The sequence below is a fragment of the Stenella coeruleoalba genome (genome assembly GCF_951394435.1).
Source record: "Stenella coeruleoalba genome assembly, chromosome: 8".
NCBI classification, from domain to species: domain Eukaryota; kingdom Metazoa; phylum Chordata; class Mammalia; order Artiodactyla; family Delphinidae; genus Stenella; species Stenella coeruleoalba.
Window position 1 is genome coordinate 46,181,952 of NC_137154.1, and position 23,751 is coordinate 46,205,702.

Genomic DNA, 23,751 nt, shown 5'->3' on the forward strand with positions numbered 1-23,751 from the left:
TATGGTCTTCAGAGTTGTCATGTGGAAAGTGTTCTTTCTGGCACCAGAAAGCAAGCATTTCCAATAGGTGGAGGTTGCAGAGAGGTATATCCTGACTCAGTTGGAGGGAAGCATCTACTTTAATCCAGGGACTATACTAATTAATACAAAGAAGGTAGTAGTGTTCACAATTTTGCAGAAGGAAAAGCTAAGGCTCAGAGTAGTATCAAGACACAGTTGCTTAGCACAATTAAATGGACTGTCTCTAAATTCTCTTTCACTGGGAGTGAAAGGTGGGAGATCATTTCCTAGCAGTATTGGAGAGAGATTTCTGCATTGGGTGGAAGGTTAGATAAGGAGACTTCCAAAGTCATTTCTAATGCCAAAATTCTTTGATTCTAGGACATATTTATTAAATGGGATTGTGAATCAAATGTAGCTTATTTTTGACTCATTGCCATCACTACAAACATAGACTCATTAATTTGGACTGAAATTATGAGCTTTTTATGCAGCTTTGAAGAGTTGCAGGCTACTGTTCTCAAGAAATCAGAAAGCAGAGACGTACTAGTCTGTGTGTTATAGCTTGGACTCCTCTGTTAGCCGCTACTTCTTCCTTCCATTATCAGTGCATCCTAAACTATGCTACTATCTTATTTTATGCTTGCTTGTCTGGTCAGTGACCTACTGGCAGCTGTTTCTCACATGGTGTCAAGCATGTGGGCATTGTGACATCTATTTTCTCAGAGACCTTTTTATTCAAGGGTTGTGGTATGTTTCAGAAGACTGGGGCTGCCAGATGCCTGACCAGAATGGAGAAAAAGCTGGGTCTTTACCTGCTTTTAGGTAGTGACTTGTCCCAAGGTTCTAGCAGCCTGATGACTACAAGCCCTGTTCTTTCTTTTCAGCACCTTTATCACACTCTTTCCTGGACCTATGCCCCTAACCAGCAAACCCCAGCCACCAAAATCAGAGAGGGGAATTCAATCCTGGCATTGTTTTTACTGGAGGCAGAGTAGCCTTCCAGCGTGTAACTAATACAGAAAACCTAACTCTTCAGGGGACCCACATACTCCAGTGCTGACGTACTCAAACCCTTGAACAGGAGAAATAAGCTGGGGAGATGGGGTGTGGCTGATCTAGTAGAGATACTTGTGTTTGCCAGAGGAGAGACTTCGAGGACAAAGGGAGTGGAGACATATTAATCTCCTGTGCTGTGAGCCTGGATAACGGGAATTTAACTTTGCTTTCATCATTTGGCAAACTAATATGGGATATCTTGGGATTCTGTTGTGAAATTCTGAACTCCTTGGATATACTGGATGCCCTTGTACTTGGGGGGCTGCTATAGTGGTTCTCATCTTACTTATTTTGAAAATGGGTAAGGACATGAGAATTTCATTGTTTCTGGGCTGCCCATATGAAGAGTCAACTACTCTGTTTTGAAGGTTCTACAGAAACTATCCCCCACGTGTCTGAGTTCATAACAGTTTCTCTGTGGTAGATAGGAACCGGTTGGAGAATAGAAAGTACATTAAAGTGAATAGATTTCATAAAGATCAGTTCAGTCACAGGGCTGTATGAAGGGGGTCTGTCCTAAGGTCTGAGGAAGGGTAGCCAGAGAGGAGAATCCAACTGGTATGCCCCATGGAGAGTAGAATTTCAGATATAAAGGCTCAGTATCAGCAGGTAAAGGCTAGGAGGAAGGCCAGGACTTGAAAAGAGTGACAATTAAAGGGAAGGGAAAATCGGTGGGAAGCTCAGCATCAGCCTACGTTGATAATCAAATAAGGGGCACGAATACTGAAGTAGACCTAAATTAACAAACCATACTGTATAACTCATATTTGACTTATACATCTCATAATAATTTTAATTTGCTCTGTTTCATGGTGGTAAAATACACATCACCAAAGACTCCATTAGCCACTAAAAACAAGATGATTACTCGAAAGACTATAAAGTAAATTAGACCTGAGATCCTCACCCCTTAGTCATTCATTTGTTAATTTGTTTATCCCCTGGAGAAACTGAACTAGTTGGAGCCACCAGGAACAACTGGTAGCTGAGAGGAGGCATCCTACTGAAAATGGGGACTTAAGGTTCAGCATTCTGAAGCGTCAGATACCTCTTAAGCTGACTTGGATCCCAGAACCCTGAAATGTGGCTGTTCTCTTAGGACAGTGCTTTCACTGCAGCTCTCTCAAGGTGGTTTTTTCTCCCACAGTTCTATTACTGGTCCTAGAGATGGGGTAGATGGTCTCCTTGCTTCTTATTACTTCTTGCAGACATTTCTCCCTCTGCTTTCCCTTAAAACCCCCCAGCTTTGAGCCTCATGCCATCAAATTGTATCAATTCTGTCCCTTCATTGTTGCTATCATCTACAAAATCTACAAGCCCCTGGGTCATTCCGCCTCAGTTTTCAATAAGTTTAGCTCTTGGCTCATTTCACTCCCCACAACACTACTCCAGATTTAATTCTTCGTAATTTAATTACATAAATGGATGATCCTTTCAACTCCCTGACATATTGGTTCCTTGAATAAACAGTCTTCCACTGATTTTATCCTTTACCTTTCCCTGCCATTTACTCCAATGGTCATACCTTAGATCTTGTTATTACCAAAACCTATAACCGTTTCATGATCTCAGGCTCATGTATCTGACTGTCTGACCACCAGCTCTGTCTTCCAGATATCTGCTAGCAACTTGATTGCAACACTCCCTTGATTATCACCTTTCATTGTCCCTAACCTGAGTTTCTCTCCTCTCTTCATAAGCAACTTAAATCCCTGGGTCAATGGATATAATGATTCACTTGCATATACTTTTAACTCAGTTTACCTTCTCTTTTTGTCACACTCACTTTGCAAAACCACAATTCCAGTCAGAGCCAGCTCTTTGCCTACCCCTATGCAGCAACCATGCTGACTGGTCTCATTTTAAACTCATGTCCATAACTCCCAGGCCCTTAACACTGCCCAACAATCATATTTCCCTAGTCATTCACCTTTTTATTCTAGATCAGGGGTCTGCAACCTTTTTCTGCAAAGGGCCGGATAGTTAGTATTTTAGGCTTTTCAGGTCATACAGTCTCTTTCACGACTACTATACTCCGCCATTGTAACAAAAAAGTAGCCAAAGGCAATATATAAGCATTGCCTTACATATTGCCATACAACTCATAAAATTTGAATTTTATGTAATTTTTATGTGTCGCAATTTAGTATTCATCTTTAGGTTTTTTTCCCCAACCATTTAAAAGTATAAAAATTATCGTTACCTACCAGACTGTACAAAAACAGGATTTGGCCACAGGCTCTAGTTTGCTGGGCTGTGTTCCTAAGTTATTTCACACCTTCTCTTTTCTTCTCAAGTCTCTAATACTGCCTTCTAATACTGCCAGATGATGGCCTTGCTTTCTACTTCATTCATGAAATAATCAGAACATTCACCACTCCTACCACATCTAACCTCTTACCAGCATCTCTATGCATGAATTCAGCTTTCCCTTCTGTTGCTGTGTTACCATAGCACAAAACCAAAATATTGTATAACTTACTGTGTTTATTGTCTCCCCGACTAGAATGTTAGTTTCAGGAGGGCAGAAAGTTTTATCTGTTTTACACCCTGCTGTATACCAAGTACCTAGAAGAGTGTTTAGCATGTAGTAAGTGCTCAACAAATGCTTGATTGAACATTGGCTACCAGACCAGCAGGTAGGAGTCTAGAGAATTTTTCTCTAGAGAAACTTACCTCTCCTTCCAAGAGAAAGAAACTATGCATCTTGGCAGTTGATCTTGAGTGCCCTAAGTGGTATTTTTTTCAAACTTCTTCGAGAAAACACCCACAATAAGAAATCCCCATTTTATGGACTTGACCCAGTACATAATATGTACATATGATGTATATGTGTGTATGTGTGTGTATGTGAAACCAAAGTTTCACAAAACAATTTCCTTTTTATGTGTGATATATTCTGACATAGTATTTTCTATTCTGTCTTTTGGGAAAAACAGTTTGTAGCAAGTGATTAAATTGATTTCACAAACCACTAATGGGTTTGCAACCAGAAGTTTGAAAAATACCGCAGTGTGTTCTACTAATCACAAGCCCTGTCTATGTACACAGAGCTTCCAGTCAGTTTTCTAATGCCTAACTCTTACATGTGAATAGATAGCCAAGGATCTCCAGACATTTAAGGAAAGCTTCTGAGAATTCCCTGGCTGTCCAGTGGTTAGGACTCTGTGTTTTCACTGCCGTGGCCTGGGTTCAATCCCTGGTCGGGGAACTAAGATCCTGCAAGCTTCATGGTGTGGCCATAAAAAAAGCTTCTAACAGAAAAAAAAAAAAAAAAAAAACACAGCCACGGAACAAAGACTGAAAAACTCATAACATTAGAAATATCATCAGAGAAATAAGATGCTGTATTCCCAGATGGAACAGATTGCTATTTAAAAGGGGGCAGGGCAGTCAAGAAAGTAGTAAATTTAAAACAGGATAACAGAAATGTGAAAATTCAAAAGAAGAGTTGGAAGATAGAAGCCTTTCAGAAAAACAAAAAGAGGTAGAAATGGGGAAGAAATGATAAAATTATTCAATTACTCTAGGGCAAAACCTGTGTAGTGGGCTCAAAGAATAACTAGTCCAGAATGAAGGAGGATGATGAAGCCCTGGAGGGTTGTCTTCAATTTAAAAAAAAAATAACTAAACTGATAGGCTACCTGATGTGTTTGAAAGTATTGAGAGTTTGGGATAAATTAATTATAGATACTTGAATGCTAAGAAACATGGAAAAAGAGGCAATGGCTAACTTCGGTCAAAAAAAGGAAATGAAATCATATTATGCTAATTTATTCAACCGTGAATAAATACGTACACAGTTATAATAATGTAAGGAATAGTGATTTACCTAAGTAAGATGATATAGATATATTGAGGGATGGAGGATGGAGAAATAATACATGTGTTTATGAGAGGACATTGGAGTGTAAGTACATAGCTTATTTCCTATAGCAAGAAGTAAGATAATAGCCCAGACTGAAAAATCAAGAACTAGAGTGTAAGCATGCTATTAAGAAATAGGGAGAAAATCCCAGAAGAGATTTATCTTAAAAGATAAGAAAGAAGTTGTCTCTGGGGAGCAGAAATTCAGAATGTAGAGTGCTGGGGTAGGGTCAACTGTGAAATACCATTTGATATCTTTAAATGCACTATACTGGGGACTTCCCTGGTGGTTCAGTGGTTAAGACTCCGTGCTTCCACTGCAGGGCACACAGGTCTGATCCCTGGTCGGGGAAGTTCCGTGTGATGCGGCCAAAAAAAAAAAAAAAATACTATATTGGTAAAAATAAAGATGAATACAAGTAGTATAGTTTTTCATTTATTTGAAAATCTTAGCAGTCAGAATGGAGGAACTGTTTCCCTTAGGTATTGTAAGATATAAGACACTGGGAAACCAAGAATACTGATTTAGCACCCTTCTGAAAGAAACTTTAAAAATTCTCCCTGCTTTGGTACTAAACCTTGTGTTGCTTTGTTATTTTACAGTCTCCAGTAACTTGTCAGCTATTGCTGATACCAGCATCTCTAGGAACAGAAAGATGTAATTCTGGCCTCATACATTGCTGTTACCATGGTGGGAGCCAGCAAGTATACTTATGTGGCTTTACAAGTAGCAGGGGGCAGAAAATCTTACTAAAGGGGGCTTGAGTAGGAGTAGGAGGGAGCACCCTGGCAATGCACATGGTAAAGGAGAGGGCTCACATGAGACATTCCCAGGGTATGCTCAGAAGAACTTCTGTGTGTCCTGCTGTAACCACTGGAGACATGATCCAAGGAAACCATCATATTGATGCTGTGCATGACTCCATTTGTTCTCCTGGACTGCTGTGGCCTGGGAAAGTGCTGAGTAGATCAGAAAGGATGAGGTGGAGAAAGAAGACTGGGGCATCCAGAGAACTATTTGAGCTCTGGAGGGAAAAGGGGTGAGGGGACTGCAGACAGAGCTAGCAAAACCTCGGTCCCAGATACATAAATTGTCACTTCTGCTTCCTAACCTTCTGACTTCCACACTTAAATTTAGAGAAGAGTCTTCTTACTCTTCTGACCATCCCCCACCAGGGAATTTTTTAGGCCTTACAAAGAAGTGAGAGGGCGCATACCTGGTAGGAAGGTGCACCTGGACTTATCACTCCTTAAGTGGAATAGAGTAAGGAAACATAGTCACAGGGAAGCAGGGAAAAGAGTGGGTACTAAGGCGAGTCTTGTCTGTAAACAGAACAACTCTGATGTGACCTGAAGGTCTAGGAAGACCCTAGGACAGAAAATCTCCCCTCTCCTGCCTACTGTGGTGCCCAGATCCCATCTGTACTTCTTTGGGCATCTCAGCATTGCCCTCTCATAATAATAAAGGAATAAAGTAGGGATTCAAGTAGGTACCTGATATTTGGAGACTGACCAGAGGAGCCTCTCCCATTCCTTTTCCCTTTTCCAGGTCCCCACAAACATTTATTGGTTTTTACTCTGTCCCAGTCTCCAGGTACAAAGATAATGAACAAGGCCACTGCCCTCAAAGAGTTTGCAAAATTTTGATGGAGGTTGGGAGTATAGAGGCAGATATGAAAACATAATTTTATCCTAATGGGTTAAGTTTGGAAACAGATCTGCACAAATACAGATGGAAGTGCACCTAAGTCAGGGAAGGCTTTCTAGTTGAAGAGACTCCTGACCTAAGGGGAAAGTAAGAGTTATCTAGGCATGAGCAGGGCAGAACAAGAACTGACTCCTCCACTTCCACTGTGTCACCTGGAATTACATTCCTTGTTTAGTGACATATACCCCCCCAACCTCAAACCTTTGGCTCTAGCTGTGCCAGTTCAACTCTGTCACCCCTCTCCTTACCCAGGCCTGAGTCTTCATTCAGACTCTAGCCAGGCAACTAACCATCTTATTACAGTCACTCTACTCAAGGCAGCAACATCCTATATTCTAGAATAGCTATATCTAACATAAATATTAAATTTTCTAGTAGCTACATTTAAGAAGTAAAAAGAAACAAGTGAAATTATTTTAATAACATTTAACCTAATGCATCCAAAATATTTCAACCTTAATATAAAAACATTATTGAGATATTTTGTTTTTCATATTGTCTTTGAAATTCAGTATATATATATATATATATATATTTTTTTTTTTTTTTTGGCTGCACTGGGTCTTCGTTGCTGTGCGTAGGCTTTTCTCTAGCTGCAGCGGGCTACTCTTCGGTGCGCAGGCTTCTCATCACGGTAGCTTCTCTTGTTGCAGAGCATGGGCTCTAGGCGCATGGGCTTCAGTAGTTGTAGCACACGGGCTCAGTAGTTGTGGCTCGCGGGCTCTAGAGCGCAGGCTCAGTAGTTGTGGCACACGGGCTTAGTTGCTCCGTGCATGTGGGATCCTCCCGGACCAGGGCTCGAACCCGTGTCCCCTGCATTGGCAGGCAGATTCTTAACCACTGCGCCACCAGGGAAGCCCAAGATTCAGTATATTTTACACTTACAGCATATCTCAATTCAGTCACACTTCAAGTGCTCAATTGCCACATGTGGTTAGTGACTACAATATCTGACAGTGTAACTCTAAACTTCTGCCCAGACTGAGTGTACTTGGTGAGGCACTATTATATATTTCCTCTAGGTCTCTGTACCCCGAGTCAAGGCCCTGAGAACAATTTTGAAGAACGGGAAGGCCTGTGAGGTTTCAGCCAAAGAGTAATCACTCCCTTCAGATGCTAGACCTAGACAACTAACCCAAAACTGATCTCAAACTTGCTGATAAGACAGCTTTTAGCAATCACAAATCCACAAGTGCATCACAGTCAGACACATTTGACCCCTGGTGTCTCCAGATTGTCCTCTGGCCAGCAGGACACCCGCTAAGAAAACCTGATAATTAACTAACGTAACAGCATCTTCAGAAGGCAGCCTGGAGGGGCCTTGGTGAAAAGTCATCTAGTCCTGCCATTCTGGTTCTGGTTGGGACCGGGAACCACTTGCCATGTGGGACTGAAAGGGGCTAAAAATATTTGGCGTAGCATCAGACACCTTGTGTTAGAGTCTAGCATCAACAAGAATCACATGGGAGAAAAATATTGAGAAAATTCTATCCGTTAATTAAACATTTCCACAAACTAGGAAAAGACCACCTTTTGAGTTTTGCTTAGAGAAAGGAAACACGGGGTATTCCATGAAAGCAGAATTTGAAATCCATAGGTAAGAGTTCAGTCACCTCATACTGAGACCAGAAAAGGGAAGTGTTTGGACCAAGGTCATTCAAAAAATCCGTAGAAGTTATGATGAGCCCCTGCATCCTTTCCACTACAACCCCACTGTCTCTACTAACTGAAAAATATTTTAATTGGAGACACTATGCCATTTCCAAGGTTATCCTAAATTACCCTTCAGGATGACCCGCTCTGGGAAGGATGGGTCAGTGCTCCCCGGCTTCTGACTTAGGGGACCAGCCACCTTGAATAGGATTGTAGCGCCGCGATCCCCCACCTTCTGGAATCGTGGACGGAGGAGGCTACTAGGGCGGTTCTCTCGCCAACTCCACACCTTCCGGAGGCAGGCCTGGCCCAGCCCAGCCCCTCCGCTGTTTCCCAGTTCCTGGCGGCAGGCTGGGCTTAGGCGGTCAGACCCCCAGTGGGAGGCAAGCGGGGAGCCCCAAACGGAGGCCACACCCAAGAAGGCAGCTCACAGACTGTTAGCAACTTCGCGAGGAGTGGGGTCCGGGATGCGAGTGGGCCGCAGGTCAGTACCCAAAGTGCCAGAGAGGACCTCTCGACCCTCTGACTGGGGGTGGGCATCCCGGGAAGCGATGGCTCGGCCAGTCCCATACCTGTCCCCACGCCTCACACCCGCCCCGCCGGCGCCGGCCGGGACGGGCCGCCTCTCAGCAATTCCTGGGGCTTATTTAGGCTCACTCTGGGTCCGGCAACGAACTGCTCCGGCCTCGCAGGGGTCGCTCTGGCCCCGCCCCCCCGCTGACAGCCCGGGCTTGCTGGGGGGTGGGGGTGGGGGTCCTCCCTGGGCTGGAGGACCTGCTAGTGCACTGGCGGCCCACAGCCCCGCAGCCTCGGTGCCGGGGAAAGATGGCCTATCACCTCAAAGCTCCGCCGGACCCACGCTGCGCCCCCGAGAGGCCGCCTTTGCTCCTGGGGCACCGCGCAGCCTCCCGGCCTTCGCACCGGGAACCGTTTCCGGGGCGAATGCTTTTCGTAGCTGACCCGGCGCGGCCCGTGACGCGAGGGCCCAGACGGAAGTGCGGGCGGAAGAGCCGGAGCCCGAGCCGGAGCCCGACCGAGAGCAGGTCTCGGGGGCTCCGGCTGTGGGGACTGCTGGGGCTGGCAGCGATGGCGACCCTGTGGGCCGGCCTCCTTCGTCTCGGCTCCATGCTCAGCCTGTCCTGCCTGGCGCTCTCGGTGCTGCTGCTAGTGCAGCTGTCGGACGCCGCCAAGGTGAGTCCCGCCCTGCGCTCGCCCCAGACCGGAGCTCTTCCCCTGCCTCCGGCCTTGTCCACCTGCGTCCCACCCAAGTCCTCTCCCATCCCTGACAGCCCGACCCCTAGCTTCACAGCCCTGACTACCACCCGGAACCCTCCCGACGGCCAGGGAGCAGTCCAGCCTTCCCTGCTCCAGCTGTCTGACGGTCCCCGCCCGCACCCCTCCCACCCGCGGAGCTGACACCCCGCCCCAGCCCCACCCGGCCCTGACGGCGCCCAGAGTCGGGACAGCATCTCCGCCTCCTTGAATTTCCCTTCCCAGCCCCGACAGCACCCCCGCTCCCGCAAACTTGACAGCCTTTCCAACTCTAAGAGCCTTTAACTTAATACACTTGAGCTCTGACAGTCCACCGCCGCCCTCCACCGGCTTCACAGACCACTGCCCCAATTCCCCAGGCCAAAATGATAGGAAGCCCGCATCTCACAGCTGTCTTCCCTCTTAGGAACTAACTCCTCTCAACTCACCCCTGAACTCATCCCTTCCCACTGTGGGAACTTACTTCTCCTGGCAGCCTTCCTTCTCAATACGACCTACAGGAGTCTCTCTCACTGGCCTCATATCCTCACCTGACTCCCTCCAGGACCTCCTGGCCCCTTTCTTGCCTTCTCTCTTCTTGATAATTTAGAGGGTAAGGGAGGATCCAAACTACAGGAGAGGTGAGGTTGTGGCCTTCTCCCTTGCTCCATTTCTTGGCCCTTCTGGTCCCCCTCATGCTGCTATCTAGTCCCCTTCGTGCCCATACCCTCCAGACCTGTCCTTGATGAGCTAGCTCATTACTAGGGAAAACAGATGGCCTGCACATTAATGTGATGGGAAAACAGAATGACATTTTTCTTTTTTAAATTGGAGCTTTACTCTATAATACCTTTAAATATAGGGACTGGGAAAGATGGGTGACAAGTATACAGATCAGGGGGGTTTTGGTCAGGGGTTCTTTTTTTATTGAAGTATGTAGTTAGTTTACAGTGCTATGTTAGTTTCAAGTGTACAGCAAAGTAATTCAGATTCTTTTCCATTATAGGTTATTACAAGATATTGAGTTTAGTTCCCTGTGCTATACAATAGATCCTTGTTGTTTAGGTCAAGGGTTCTTTTTGAAATCTTCCCTATGTCCCTCCAGAAACAGGGGCAGCGGCAAGTCTCCTGACTTTCAAAACACTGCTGGCACCCTCTGCATATCTTCTGTCATCACTCTAAGTGGTATATTGTAACCATGTACTTGTCAGTCTCCTTTACTTGGGCATGTCCTAATTCTGGGCAGGAACCATGTCTCACACTTATCTGAATCCACCTCATTGTACACAAGTTCTGGCACAGGACAGATGCTCACTAAGTAGTTGCTCAATGAGTAAATGAATTAGCAACTCTGCCAGATATACCACCATATATAGGAGTTTTGGACCTGGTCCTCTGGAGACTAATGAGCTGCTGCCTTCTCAGGTTAGATTCCCCTTTGTTGGGGAAGCATCTCCTACTCCCTCTATTCATAAATTTAGTCACCCCTTCCTCCACTTCTTGAAACTTGCTTTATCAGTAGTTGTCCTCTCTGTCTCCCAGGGATTAGAAGCAAAGTTTCCTGGGAAGGGTAGACCAAACTGATCTCAGCTACACTCACACTACTTCCCTTATGTATTGGGTTGGCCAAAAAGTTCGTTCGGTTAGTGGACATGTTCAATAAAGTTCTCTGTGAAAATGAAGAAGATGTGTTTTATTTTTACTTTAAACCGAACGAACTTTTTGGCCAACCCAGTACTTCCTTTCTAATTGTAGCTAAGTGCCTCCAAAACTTCCTCCGTTCTATAGGACTCTGGCCCAACCCATTTTATCCATAGCAATACCTTTCTACCAAAGGGTGGAAGGATGGTGAGTAGAAGAATTGTGATTTGTTTTGTGAGTAATTTTTAGTTTGATATTTCCCCATCCTTCTGTAATCAGCATTCTTATCTGCAGGCGCAGCTGTCTGTCTACCTTGTCTTTCTACTAGCAGGTAGATGGTGATAACATTAGCACAATTTGATTGTCATGTGACACAAAAATGTGATTAACAAGTCACAGATACTAGATGTTATTTCAAAATAATTTTATGTAGTATATAATCATTCATTAGCATTACCAATGGCTTTTAAAAACTTGTATATCTCACAGTTATTTAAAATTTTAAATGAATGGTTTTAGAATACTTGGCGGGGATGCTTAGCACAATGTGTAAGTTGCAGTTTTTAAAAATATTGATGATAAACTGTCAACAAGTTTCTATTTTGGTTATAGAATTCTGAGGATGTCCGATGTAAATGTATCTGTCCTCCCTATAAAGATAATTCTGGGCGTATTTATAATAAGAACATATCCCAAAAAGACTGGTAAGTATTCTGGATTACTGAATTACCTGTCAAATTTCTTTCTTTGGTTGCCACTGTTAGCCCTGGATATTCATCCAATGTATTGTTTTCTCTTTAAGCAAAAGTGTTGAATTCCATTTCTATTTGAAAAAGTGAGAGTAAGGCCCTGAGTGCATGATGTAGGCCTAAAAGAATGTAGCCAAAATCCCCAGGCAGGGAGGCTTTTACATTGGGATGGGGCTGAGTTTGTGGCACCCAAACTACCCATAGCTACCCTTCTGTGTCTCCTTAAATTTTGGTCCTCCCTCTTGCTTCTCAGTGGAAGGTAAGCAAGCCTCATTTATCTGGGTCAGAGCTTTTACAATTTGTAGGTTTTGATGATATCTTGTCAGATATAGGAGACTATGTTTAAAAGTGTCAACAGGCTCAGGAAGGAATGGGAATGAGCCATGAATATCAGAGTTTACCAATTGGTGTGCTATTAATAGGTTATAGGTGTGCCAAGTCATTGATCCCTTCAACCCTTGGCATATAATCAAGTAGGCCTGTGATGACTGGGATCCTGACTAGCTAGCCACCAGCAGCCTTCTCTGTTTATCCCAGTGGACCTTACAAATAATAGCTTTTTCTACATGTGCCGTAAAATGATTGGGAAGCAGTTATTTTGTAGCAGGATAGGTGGGCTCCTTACTCTGGACTGGGACGTTTTATGGTTTGTAATGGAAGGTTGCCAGGATAGGCCTAGAAGAAAAATAGCTCCAAATGTACTGTACTTTCACATGTGCCCGATTTCACAGCTAAATAGCCCCGAAAGTTTGAAAGCAGAATTAAATTCATTCTGTTACAATATTCCAGGCTGACTTTGAGTAAAAAAAGGCAGGCTTTGAGCATGTTTAGCTTTTCTGATGTCATTGTCTGTTCTTCCCATGATGTGCATTTAGGTTCAATCCGACATTTGGTGAGTATATTCTTGAGAACTTCTTGTGAGCTTTTGTGTTCTACTTTAAATTGTCTCATACTACAGTGATTTAGCTATTCTTCTAGGTTTTATATCAGCAAGTTACTTTATATGAAAAGAAAACTCAAATAAGTTATTCCTATAAATTTTCCAAATATATTGAGCACTTACAATCAGTTTATTGTCAGTAATAGAATATGATGCCTGTTACTTGAGTGGCAAATGAACTCACTATTCAAGTGTTTAGCACTAACCTTTTCACTGACTTTTTGTTTTTCCAGGTTCACAGAGAACCGTATATCATTTATCCCTGGTTATTGGTGAAAATAGGGAGCTTTGAAAGTAAACAGTTGAAAACTAGGCTTGCTTTGGAATTTTTCTTCCCTCTCTCCCTTGCTTCCTTCCTGCAGCTTAGCCTTTTACTAGGGATAGGTTCACAGATGTCACTGAAAGTTTTTTAACTGGCTTTAGAAGGGTAGGCAAGTTATGACTAATCAAGATGTTATGGCTTTGCGAGGCTTCCAATATCTTATCTGACCCTGTATATATTTTTACCTCCTGGCCTCTCCATTTTGTCCAGTTGTTAGCTTTAATTCTTCATTGACCTATACTGTCTAACTTAAGAAAAATTTTGAGTTCTCTGGTTTGTGTTTGAGGCGTGATTTGAAGCTGATAATGTCCTCCTTTTGGCACTAGGGGGAGGTGTCGCCTAGTTCCTGAAGTGGTTGTGTTCTGTATCTGGGTTCTGTGTTTACAATGAGTGGCCAGCCAGAACCAACCTTCCTGCTTCCTCTCCCATCCTGCACAGCACTCAAAATCTCCTTGTTATTAAACTGTATTTGTACTTCCAAAGAAATACTCAACACTTAAATTCCCCAAGTAATTCTTAAGTATTGTTACTAAGGCTTCTGAAGCTGAAATAGAAAACTAAGTAGGAGATAAGTCTCATTTTCCTGAGGTTCAGAGAGATACAGGGGGGCTGTCCTAGGAGGCAGGAGCCCGGGATTCTGGTCCTTTTACCTATTACTTTACTCTGACCTGTACAGGTGACCTCTCCGAGAGTGCTGGGCTGGATGACTTCTATGATTCTGAGCTAGATACCCCTGCAGTGGGATTTAGCTTCCTCTGCCTATTTTATGCCTGCATCCAGCTGGATACGTTCCTGGTCTTCTGTACATTTGGAACAAATATCACACACTTGTATGGTGTGAATTGTGGGACCTTACTCTTATTGAAAGTCTGCCAGTTGAGACTTATTCTTTCATTACTACCTTTGTTAAAATTAAATTACCTGTTAAGGAAAACTGACTGAACTTTTATCATTTATGCCATTTTGGGTTTTCTTTCTTATGCCACAGCTCAGAGGGAACAGAACACAAAAAAAGTACGTTCTGATAGGGCAAAGGGAAAGAATCAGCCTGGAGCATTGGATGCCCTCAAGAAGGTGGGTGGAGTGAGACAGGATGCTGTGGTAGAGTTCGTGAGGCAGCTAGACATGCCTAAGGGAGAGAGCACAAGAGGGAGGGAAACTGCCCAGCAGCCAGCAGCAGGACAGCAAAGCTTTGCCTGCCTTTGCTGAAGGTGATCAGGGTAGTGGGCTCTTAATAGCTGGGGAGAGTAAGAATTTAATTATTTCCTAGAATTGACAGATTTCTGGGAAAAAGATTTTTTGGTTAGGCTTGCTTATCATAAGCTGTAAATAAGTGACCTGGAAAATGGGGAGAAGATAAACGTCCAACCACAAAAACATTCAGCCTGTTATTATTTTTAGGTACTGTTGCCAGGTAGTGTTTTCATTTTAAAATATTTTTGTTGTCCTAATCCTACTTCTCCATGCTTTTTAAATAGACTTTTGCTCATTAAGAAAAGTAATTGTTTCTTACTCTGGTGTTCAGCTTTTAGAGTTTCATAATTTACCAACTGTTATGTGTGATTAGCCATTCATATACCACACTGTGGCAGTTTAGATGATATTAGTTAATTCATAAAAGAGGTAATCTCGTATTTGAATAATGCTTCAGGTCACTTTAAATCATTTAAGGCAGTTTTACTTGCTAAATGAACAAGTCTAAATATGACTTGATCTGCTAAGTAGTTTTCAGTCCCATTTGGGATTTTTCCCATTTTTAACTATAAATAGCACTTTTGAAAATAGCTGCTACATGTGTGTCTTTATGGTTTCTTAGACTGTTAAAGCTTACCAAATTGCTAATGTTTAGAGAGGAAATGATTTCCCTTCCTTTACTGATTATTCGTTCCTTATATTCATTCTTTCATTGGGAAAGTTCAGTGATTATTCCGGATTTCAGGAAAGGTTTGATCAGTGCAAGTAGAAAATCCAGCTAGGTTTAGGCAGTATTTTATCTTTGTTTTTCCAGCGATTGCCTTCATGTTGTGGACCCCATGCCTGTGCGGGGGCCTGATGTAGAAGCATACTGTCTACGCTGTGAATGCAAATATGAGGAGAGAAGTTCTGTTACGATCAAGGTAAAAAAACAATAATCCATCTTTTCTGCTTCTGGAACAGTTTTTGTTGGTATCTAGACAAGAAAGAAAATTTTGGACATTTGAAATCTATTTAGTTACCTAAACTATTGCTCTTCCATCCTGTTCCCCAGCACCCTCTTACCCCCTCCTTTCTCATCCCCAGCCCGCACCCTAAAAGGAGCAATGGGCCTGCTCTCCGCCTGCCTCGTTGAGATGCCTTGTGCATTAATTAGGATACCTTAGATAGATGTGATATGTGAAATGGCACAAAAAAAGCCCTAAGTATAATTAGCATTTCCCAGAAAGACATTCCAGCTTCTCTGCGGGCCATGTACGCCAAAGATTAGTGAGAAAGCAGGATGATTAGACCTTCTTCTTCCTGCCCTCTCAACCCTTAGAAAAAGTTATATATAGAGTGACTGCTCTATCCTAGAAAACATCACTTCTGGATTTTAAGATTTCCTTTCTTTATCTTTTATAGGAAATGGAATGTAGATCACTCATCACAATTTGGACCTCTAATGAGTTCAGTTACTTTATTATGGTGGCTAATAGTTCTTCTCCCCAATTTTTTTATATGGAGGTCCCCATTCCTGTTGCAAAAAAAAAAAAGCCTCAGGGGAATCTGGGGTGCTCAGCTATGCCAGTTACAAAGACTCCTGTTGTGATTGACCCTGTGGAGAGCTCCTGCTCCAGCAGGGTACTGTCCCATAGAGAAACCATCATTGTACTTTTCTATTTTTAAACAAAATTTTTATGTATAATTTCCATACCCCAAATGTCACTCATTATAAGTGTACAATTTTATAAATTTTAGCAAATTTAAAACCAATTTTTAAAATCCAGTTTTAGGGACTTCCCTTGTGGTCCAGTGGTTAAGACTCTGCACTTCCAATGCAGGGGGCACGGGTTCAATCCCTGGTTGGGGAACTAAGATCCCACATGCCCCGCAGCCAAAAAATAAAAATAAATAAATACTTTGGGTATTGGCCCTGATAACTTTCTAAAAAAAAATTATAAAATTAAAATCCAGTCTTGGAACATGCCCATCACCCCAAAAAGATCCCTCATAACCATTTATAGTTAATCCCATTCCTACCCCCAGCCCTAGACAATCACTATTCTGCTTTGTGTGTCTACAGATCTGGACATTTCATATAAATGGAATCATAAAATATGTGGTCTTCTGTGACTGGTTTCTTTCACACAGACCTCAAAAACATGTCTCTTCATGTTGTAACATGTATCAGTACTTAATTCCTTCTTATTACTGAATAGCATTCTATTACATGAACATACCACATTTTGTTTATCCATTCATCAGTTGATGGACATTTATTTCCAGATTTTTACTCTTATGAATAATGCTGTCATCAATATCTGCATACATGTCTTTGTGTGGATGTATGTTTTCCTTTCTCTCTGGTAGATTCCTAAGAGAGGTAAGTTTTTTTTTTTTTGCGGAACGCGGGCCTCTCACTGTTGTGGCCTCTCCCGTTGCGGAGCACAGGCTCCGGACGTGCAGGCTCAGCGGCCCTGGCTCACGGGCCCAGCCACTCCGCGGCATGTGGGATCTTCCCAGACCGGGGCACGAACCCGTGTCCCCTGAATCGGCAGGTGGACTCTCAACCACTGCGCCACCAGGGAAGCCCTATATTTAATTTTTTAAGAGACTGCCAGGTTGTATTCTAAACTAGTTGTACCATTTTACATTCTCACCAGTAACATATGAGGGTTAAGTTTCTGTACATCCTCGCTAACATTTGGTATTGACTGTCTTTAACTGTAGCCATTCTAGTGGGAGGTGTCACACTGTACTGCTTGACACCACACGAATTAAGATCTCAAGAAAATCATGTGCCTAAAATGTATTTTTGTATATCTAAATTGATCTAAAGCAGTATGCTCTTGAAATTCATCTGAATTACATTTTCTGTTAGGGATCCTAACAGAAAGTGGTCTTGACTGCAGTGCTGTTGAATCTAGGACACTGTATTCAGGTGAAAAAAGAGAACTGCTGTGCTAGCAGTGGTGCAAATGATTAGCAGTAGGTGAAGATGGAATTTGAAGACTCGTGAAAAGATCCCAAAGGCAAAATGCTTTCTTTCCTTTTTTTCTATAAATAATACTTTGGTGAAGAGTTGAGTTTATTTCTTATGTTGGAATCTGGTTTGTATAGAAATCCTATATGCTTAACAGATCAGTCTTCACTATGGCTTCAGCATTATTATACAAAATTCAGATTTCTTGGCTTGAACAGAGATACAACTTATTTTCAATTTCCTTTAGGTTACCATTATAATTTATCTCTCCATTTTGGGCCTTCTGCTCCTGTACATGGTATATCTTACTCTGGTTGAGCCCATACTGAAGAGACGCCTATTTGGACATTCACAATTGATACAGAGCGATGATGATGTTGGGGTAAGTTCTTAGCATGCCCTAGGTGTTCAAGGCCAGTCTCTGTCATCATCTGATATAAAGTGCATGTAAAGAGTAGTTACATAATAGATGTCCCTATCTGGAGCAGATCCTGCACCAGAGAACCTAAAGACAATTCTAATATTAGTGTATGTGTCTTTATGAGGAAATTGCTCTGTAAAGCCATAAATGTGGTGGTTTGACCGATGATCCTTGGTGAGTGTGCTGTACAAGGCTTTGCCTTTCACTACCAAGGGCACAATTTTCATTGCCTTTTCCTGTTTACATTGAGAAAAGCATCGGAGATAGTCTTCTTCCTAGGCTCCTGCCTGAACACCTTTCCTGTCAACATCACCAAATATTTTAAAAGGCAAAGAGGCTTTAGTGAAGGGAAGCATGAAAACCGTAATGTTCTTTACTTAATGAAGTACAGCTTGATAACCTGCTGATGTTTTATATTTCCTATTTTCCTCCTTCTTTAAAAAAATCTGTGATCTTTAACTCTAGAGAAAAATAAAACCATCACTCCTGATTCTCTTCCTATCTTTAAAACACATTCATATTTGTATATATAATAATATTACTTCACTCAAAACCTTTGAGAAATTGACATAGTCCGCAAATTTGTTATTCAGTATGGCTTAGAGAATTATATTGTTTGTTTTGTCATTATCCTGTTTGGGTTTGTTTCCAAATTTTCCACTATTTCATTATTACATATATAATATTCTTTAGAAATTACTTTTTATTTTGGATTACTTTATTGAACTATGTTTCTTAAAGTGAATAAAATTTAGTAGAGTGTCAAGAATCAATTCCAAAAGCCAAAGCCAGGATAAAGCCTTGCCAATCACAGTCAAAAGTCCTTTTACTCTGGAATGGCTTGTGGACCCATTGGTAAAAGATGAGAAAGGGGATCCCGAATGAATGGCTTGTTATAATTACAGAGCCTGCTTGTCTCATGAATATCGATATTGAATACTCAACTTAATTTGAGCAAGATTTCATTTTTGTTTTGTGAAGAACTTTCATAGAAATACCTCTCTTTGCCTCTTTCCCTTTGCTTCCTTTAGTAATTCAACCAACACATAACAAGTAACTTTTCCATATCAGGAAGAATTAGAGTCTCAAATACTGTTCCCATGTTAATTTTCATTCACATACAACATTTCCCATTGATATTTTGGGTCAGATGATTGTTTGTTGTAGGGAGCTGTCCTGTTCACTGCATGATATCTAATAGCATCCCTGACCTCTGCCCACTAGAAGCCTCATCCCAATCATGACAATCAAAAATGCCCACAGACATTGCCAAATGTTCCTGGGGGTCAAAATCACCCCCAGTGAGAACTACTAACATATGAAGACGTTATGTATCAAAGGCCACCTAAACCGTTTCATTATAGGCACAGAGACAGAAACTGTGACTTAAACTACATCCCTTATAGCATTAAATATCTGGTTCCTGATTTTAGGGATAGACAATATTAATGTAATACACAGAGCATAAAAGAAATGGATGTACAAATGTATAGATAAAAACATGTAGGAAAGGCATTTGATGGGACCATGTGCTTAGTAACCATTTTGTTCACCAGAGATTGATTCTGTGAGCATGTCGATCATGTGAGAACATTGTCTTGAGAGGCCTGGCTGACTTTTGCATATCAGTTAAGTTGATTCTGGGCAGAGAGAGGTTTTCTAAACACAGGTATGAATTTATGGTAACAACTCCGTTCAAAAAGAAGTTCAATTTAAATTCCTACAATTGTTGCTAATCCAAGATGATAGTTCTTCACTCTTTATGTGCCTTTATACATGCTTTTGTTAAATTCTCAGTTAAATTCTGTTTTAATTTTTTCCATTTTTGTTGGGTGTAAAGTACTTTGAATCAAGTGAGAGTTAGCACAAATAGTTAAGAAGCTCACTGCAAGTAGTCACAATAGTGACTGTGTTATATATCCACGACACATCATTGCTATTATCAAAGCATTACATTAAAACATGTTTTGTACTTATTGTAATTTTATCAGGTATAAAAAGTGCAAACATATATAAAGAGTAAATCTCTATTTGCATTCTCCTGGCATCCATGACTATGAGCAGCTAGTTCAGTCTTGTTCTGATGGATGGAGAATAGGCCAGAAGGATTAACTGTGTGTTTAGTCCTTTAAATTTGTTCCTTAAGAAGATGTTTCTCTCCCTACCTTGAAGAGTAGATAACAGGACTATGAAATTGAGAAGCACTCTGCTGGTAAAGTACATCCTTCTTCCCAGTCTTGTTTATGTCAAAACAAACCAATGGTAATAATGTTTTATATACAAGTTCACTGAAGCACCATATTCGGATAGTGTCATTTTAATCTACCTGAACAAAATCAGTGTGGTAAGATATGACACCAAGTCACGTTTAGGGAAGCTAAGACTTGTGCTTGTGCTCATTTGTTAGATGACCTTGGATCGGTTTATTTCCTCATGGGAAATAAAGTAATCTAACAACATTAGCTGCCTTCCTCTTTCCTAATGTTCTTTCTTACATCTTTGAAACATTTGAACTTTGTGGAATTGTTTTTATTATTTTCATTTGTAAGGTTAAAAAAAGAATGGGGTTTGCACAAGATATTACCTAAATTAAGTGAAAAGTTGAAGCAATTTTGGTAAAGAAGGCAGGGATAGATTCTTTATAGAAAACTCTTTGATGTCTTTGAAATGTTGACATTATATAAATATCTTGCTCTAAAAAGAAGACCAGGTGTTAAAACACTGTTTAGTTATAGTTTTATATATATAGTTATGCAGTTATGTATAGCTTTCCATAGACACGCTGACTGCTGCCCTGGGTATATAATAGAGCTTTTGCAAACATGCAAAACAATATTGTTTCTTTCTGAGAGGCGAAGTTTAAGAGGTCTGACTTGTGACTTTTATCCTATGTTGGAACATTTAGGAGCTTTGCTAACCCAGGTTCAGGAAAAAGAGATCAAGGAAAAGGCAAACAAAAGCAATAAATTAGTACTGAATGCCGTTTGTCATTTAGGCAGCTGTGTTTATATCTCATGCATAGATAGATAAGCATGGTGGTTTCCTGTGTAATGACTACAAACATCAGTGGCTTTGGTTTACTTTGACCAGGACAGGTTCGTTTTCTACAGATACCTGGGTGACCCTTCAATGGCCTCTTTCCTAATGCGGCAGCTAACATGGAAGCTACTGTGTGCTTAGCAATGAAAGATTCAAGTCTTTACCAAATAGAAATGCTGAAGTAATAATTCCTTACTGTCCTTAGCACTAGAGGGTAATTGTAGCACTTGAGCTATGTCTCTGTTCATTACAGATTGGGGAAGGGGGGAAATGTAGGTGTTGAGGGCATAAGAAGAGATGGAAACCAACCAAGATAGGATCCAGTCAACTCATCTCCCAGGATGAATGTGGCCCCAAGCTGGCAAGTAAAAATTCTAATATAATGGGAGTCAGGAAATTAAAAGATAGGAGTTTCCTCAGCCACAGATTAGCTATATAGTATTGAATAAAACAAGGAAAAGCCCCACTTTCTGTATCTGTAACATATAGATATTAACATGCAAAATAGATTTTCTTTCCACCACTCATCAAGACGGGCTTCTCTTTAACGTAAATGACCACTGTCTTTGTCTTGATCCCAACTTCTTAAGGGAATGTCTTTGGAAATGGTGACTCATGGGAACTTTGCACAAATACCTCCTCATCGCTTATTTTACTTGAACCAACTATTTCTGTAGTTGAGTTCATCCTGCTTCTGGTAGTTGAGTGCCTAAGAGTGCTTGGCCAAATTAGATGGTCTGTTTGAAAAGGCCAGCTGCTCCTATCTCCGTGGCTGGATAACTGTGTGTGTGTGTTTTACACGGACCATACTGTCTGATGTTCTCCATTCCTGGACTTTCAGGATCACCAGCCTTTTGCAAATGCCCACGATGTGCTGGCCCGCTCCCGCAGTCGAGCCAATGTGCTGAATAAAGTAGAGTATGCCCAGCAGCGTTGGAAGCTTCAAGTTCAAGAGCAGCGAAAATCCGTCTTTGACCGTCATGTTGTCCTCAGCTAATTGGGAATCGAATTCAAGGTGACTAGAAAGAAATAAGGCAGACAATGGGAAAAAATTGACTGAGTTTTCCTGGGTTTTGTGTTAATGCCCTGTTGATTTCACTAACTCTTGCTGGAAAATTCGAAACTGGAAACAAAAACATGCTTGGTATTTTCTTTTCTTGTTAATGTATTAATGGAGGCATTTTTTAAAGCACATGCCTCAAACAACGTTAGCCTTTTCCTATTTGTGACTTTTACTAATAAAAATATGTCTGCCTGTAAATTATCTTGAAGTCCTTTACCTGGAAAAAGCACTCTCTTTTTTACCACACAGTTTTAATTTGGTTTTCAAGATAATTTTCAGGGGTGGTTTTTGTGTGGTGTTTTTTGTTTTTGTTTTTGTTTTTGGCAGAGTAGGGGAGGGATACGTGGGAAGTGCTTAACATAACTTTTCTCAAGTCACTTTACTAAACAATCGTTGTAAATAGACTTTGCCTTTTATTTTCAAGTTTCATTTATATTTTGAAGTCTGCCAGCCTCATCAAAGCCCTGACTTACCTATTTGAATTTTGCACTGACTATATTATCTGGACATCTGGTTGGCCTGTGGCTGCACTTCATGGTAAATTGGATCTGAAATGCCTGGTGGCTCTTCATAAGATGCAGATTTTCTTCATGTACTGTGATGTCTGATGCAATGCATCCTAGAACAAAGTGGCCATTCACTAGTTTACTCTAATGAATAAACATAGTCTTGGTGTGTGGTCTTTCTCATCTTCTTCTAGTATCTTTAAGGATGAATCCTAAGGACTTGGACACTTGCAATAAAGAAATTTTCTTTTAAACCCAAGCCTCCCTGGATTGATGACGTACACATATTTGTCAGCATCTCCAGTCAGGTTGAGAGGCAGCTGTTTGAGCTGTAGTGTGTACAGCTTTGAACTAGCACTGGAGTTCCAGTTGCCTCCCTCTGAAAGGTATAGCAGTTATTGGATAACTGGCTTTTTTCTTCCTATGTCCTCTTTGAAATGTAACAATAAAAATAATTTTTGAAAAACTTTTTTTCATATTCTTTTCTATTATGGTTTATCACAGGATATTGAGTATAGTCCCTTGTGCTATACAGTAGGACTTTGTTGTTTATCCATTCTATATTATAATAGTTTGCATCTGCTAATCCCAAACTCCCAATCCATCCCTCCCTCACTCCCCTCCCCCTTGGCAACAACAAATTTGTTCTCTATGTCTGTGTGTCTGTTTGTTTCATAGATAAGTTCCTTTGTGTCATATTTTAGATTCCACATGTAAGTGATATCATATGGTATTCAGACAATGGAATATTATTCAGTGCTAAAAAGAAATGAGCTATCAAGCCACAAAAACATGTGGAGGAACCTTAAATAAATATTACTAAGTGAAAGAAGCCAATCTGAAAAGGCTATTTACTATACGATTCCAACTATATGACATCCTGAAAAAGGCAAAACTATGGAGTAAAAAAAAAATCAGTATATAATATGTCATTATACATTTGTCAAATTCCATAGAATTGCACAACACCAAGAGTGAACCGTAATGTAAACCATGGGCTTTGAGTGATAATGATGTGTCAGTATTGGTTTATCACTTGTAACAAATATATCATTCTGGGGCTGGCTTATTGGTAGTAGAGGAGAATGTGCATATATGTAAGAGTAGGAGGTAAATGGGAACTATGTACTTTCTGCCCAGTTTGCTGTGCATCTGCAACTGCTCTGAAAAATAGTTTATTTAGAAGGAAAAAAATTTTAATAGATATATAATAAAATGGAGGTTCATACTGAGCTTCCTGGTTATGGCCTTAATCTCTGTTTTAAAAATATTGGCGAATATTTGCACATTATGAGATTATTACTTAAAGATATTTTCCATAAATAATTTTGATATAAGATTATATAACTCAGATAAATGGGGGGGCATTCTTT

At 41.2% G+C, this 23,751-nt stretch overlaps 1 protein-coding gene across 2 annotated transcripts; it reads left to right on the forward strand.

The window, feature by feature from the left end:
* Positions 1–8,598: 8,598 nt before the first annotated feature.
* Positions 8,599–21,806, forward strand: TMEM9B (TMEM9 domain family member B; the record flags this gene model as incomplete). Of its 2 annotated transcripts, XM_079928899.1 has the most annotated exons (5): positions 8,599–9,478; positions 11,792–11,883; positions 15,199–15,307; positions 17,597–17,731; positions 21,651–21,806. In XM_079928899.1, the coding sequence occupies exons 1-5, from the start codon at positions 9,113–9,115 to the stop codon at positions 21,804–21,806; spliced, it is 858 nt and encodes a 285-aa protein (XP_079785025.1). In that variant the 5' UTR covers positions 8,599–9,112. The 2 variants fall into 2 exon arrangements, with proteins under 2 accessions (XP_079785025.1, XP_079785026.1); XM_079928900.1 differs by lacking the exons at positions 8,599–9,478; positions 11,792–11,883 and adding an exon at positions 11,907–14,264.
* Positions 21,807–23,751: the final 1,945 nt, after the last annotated feature.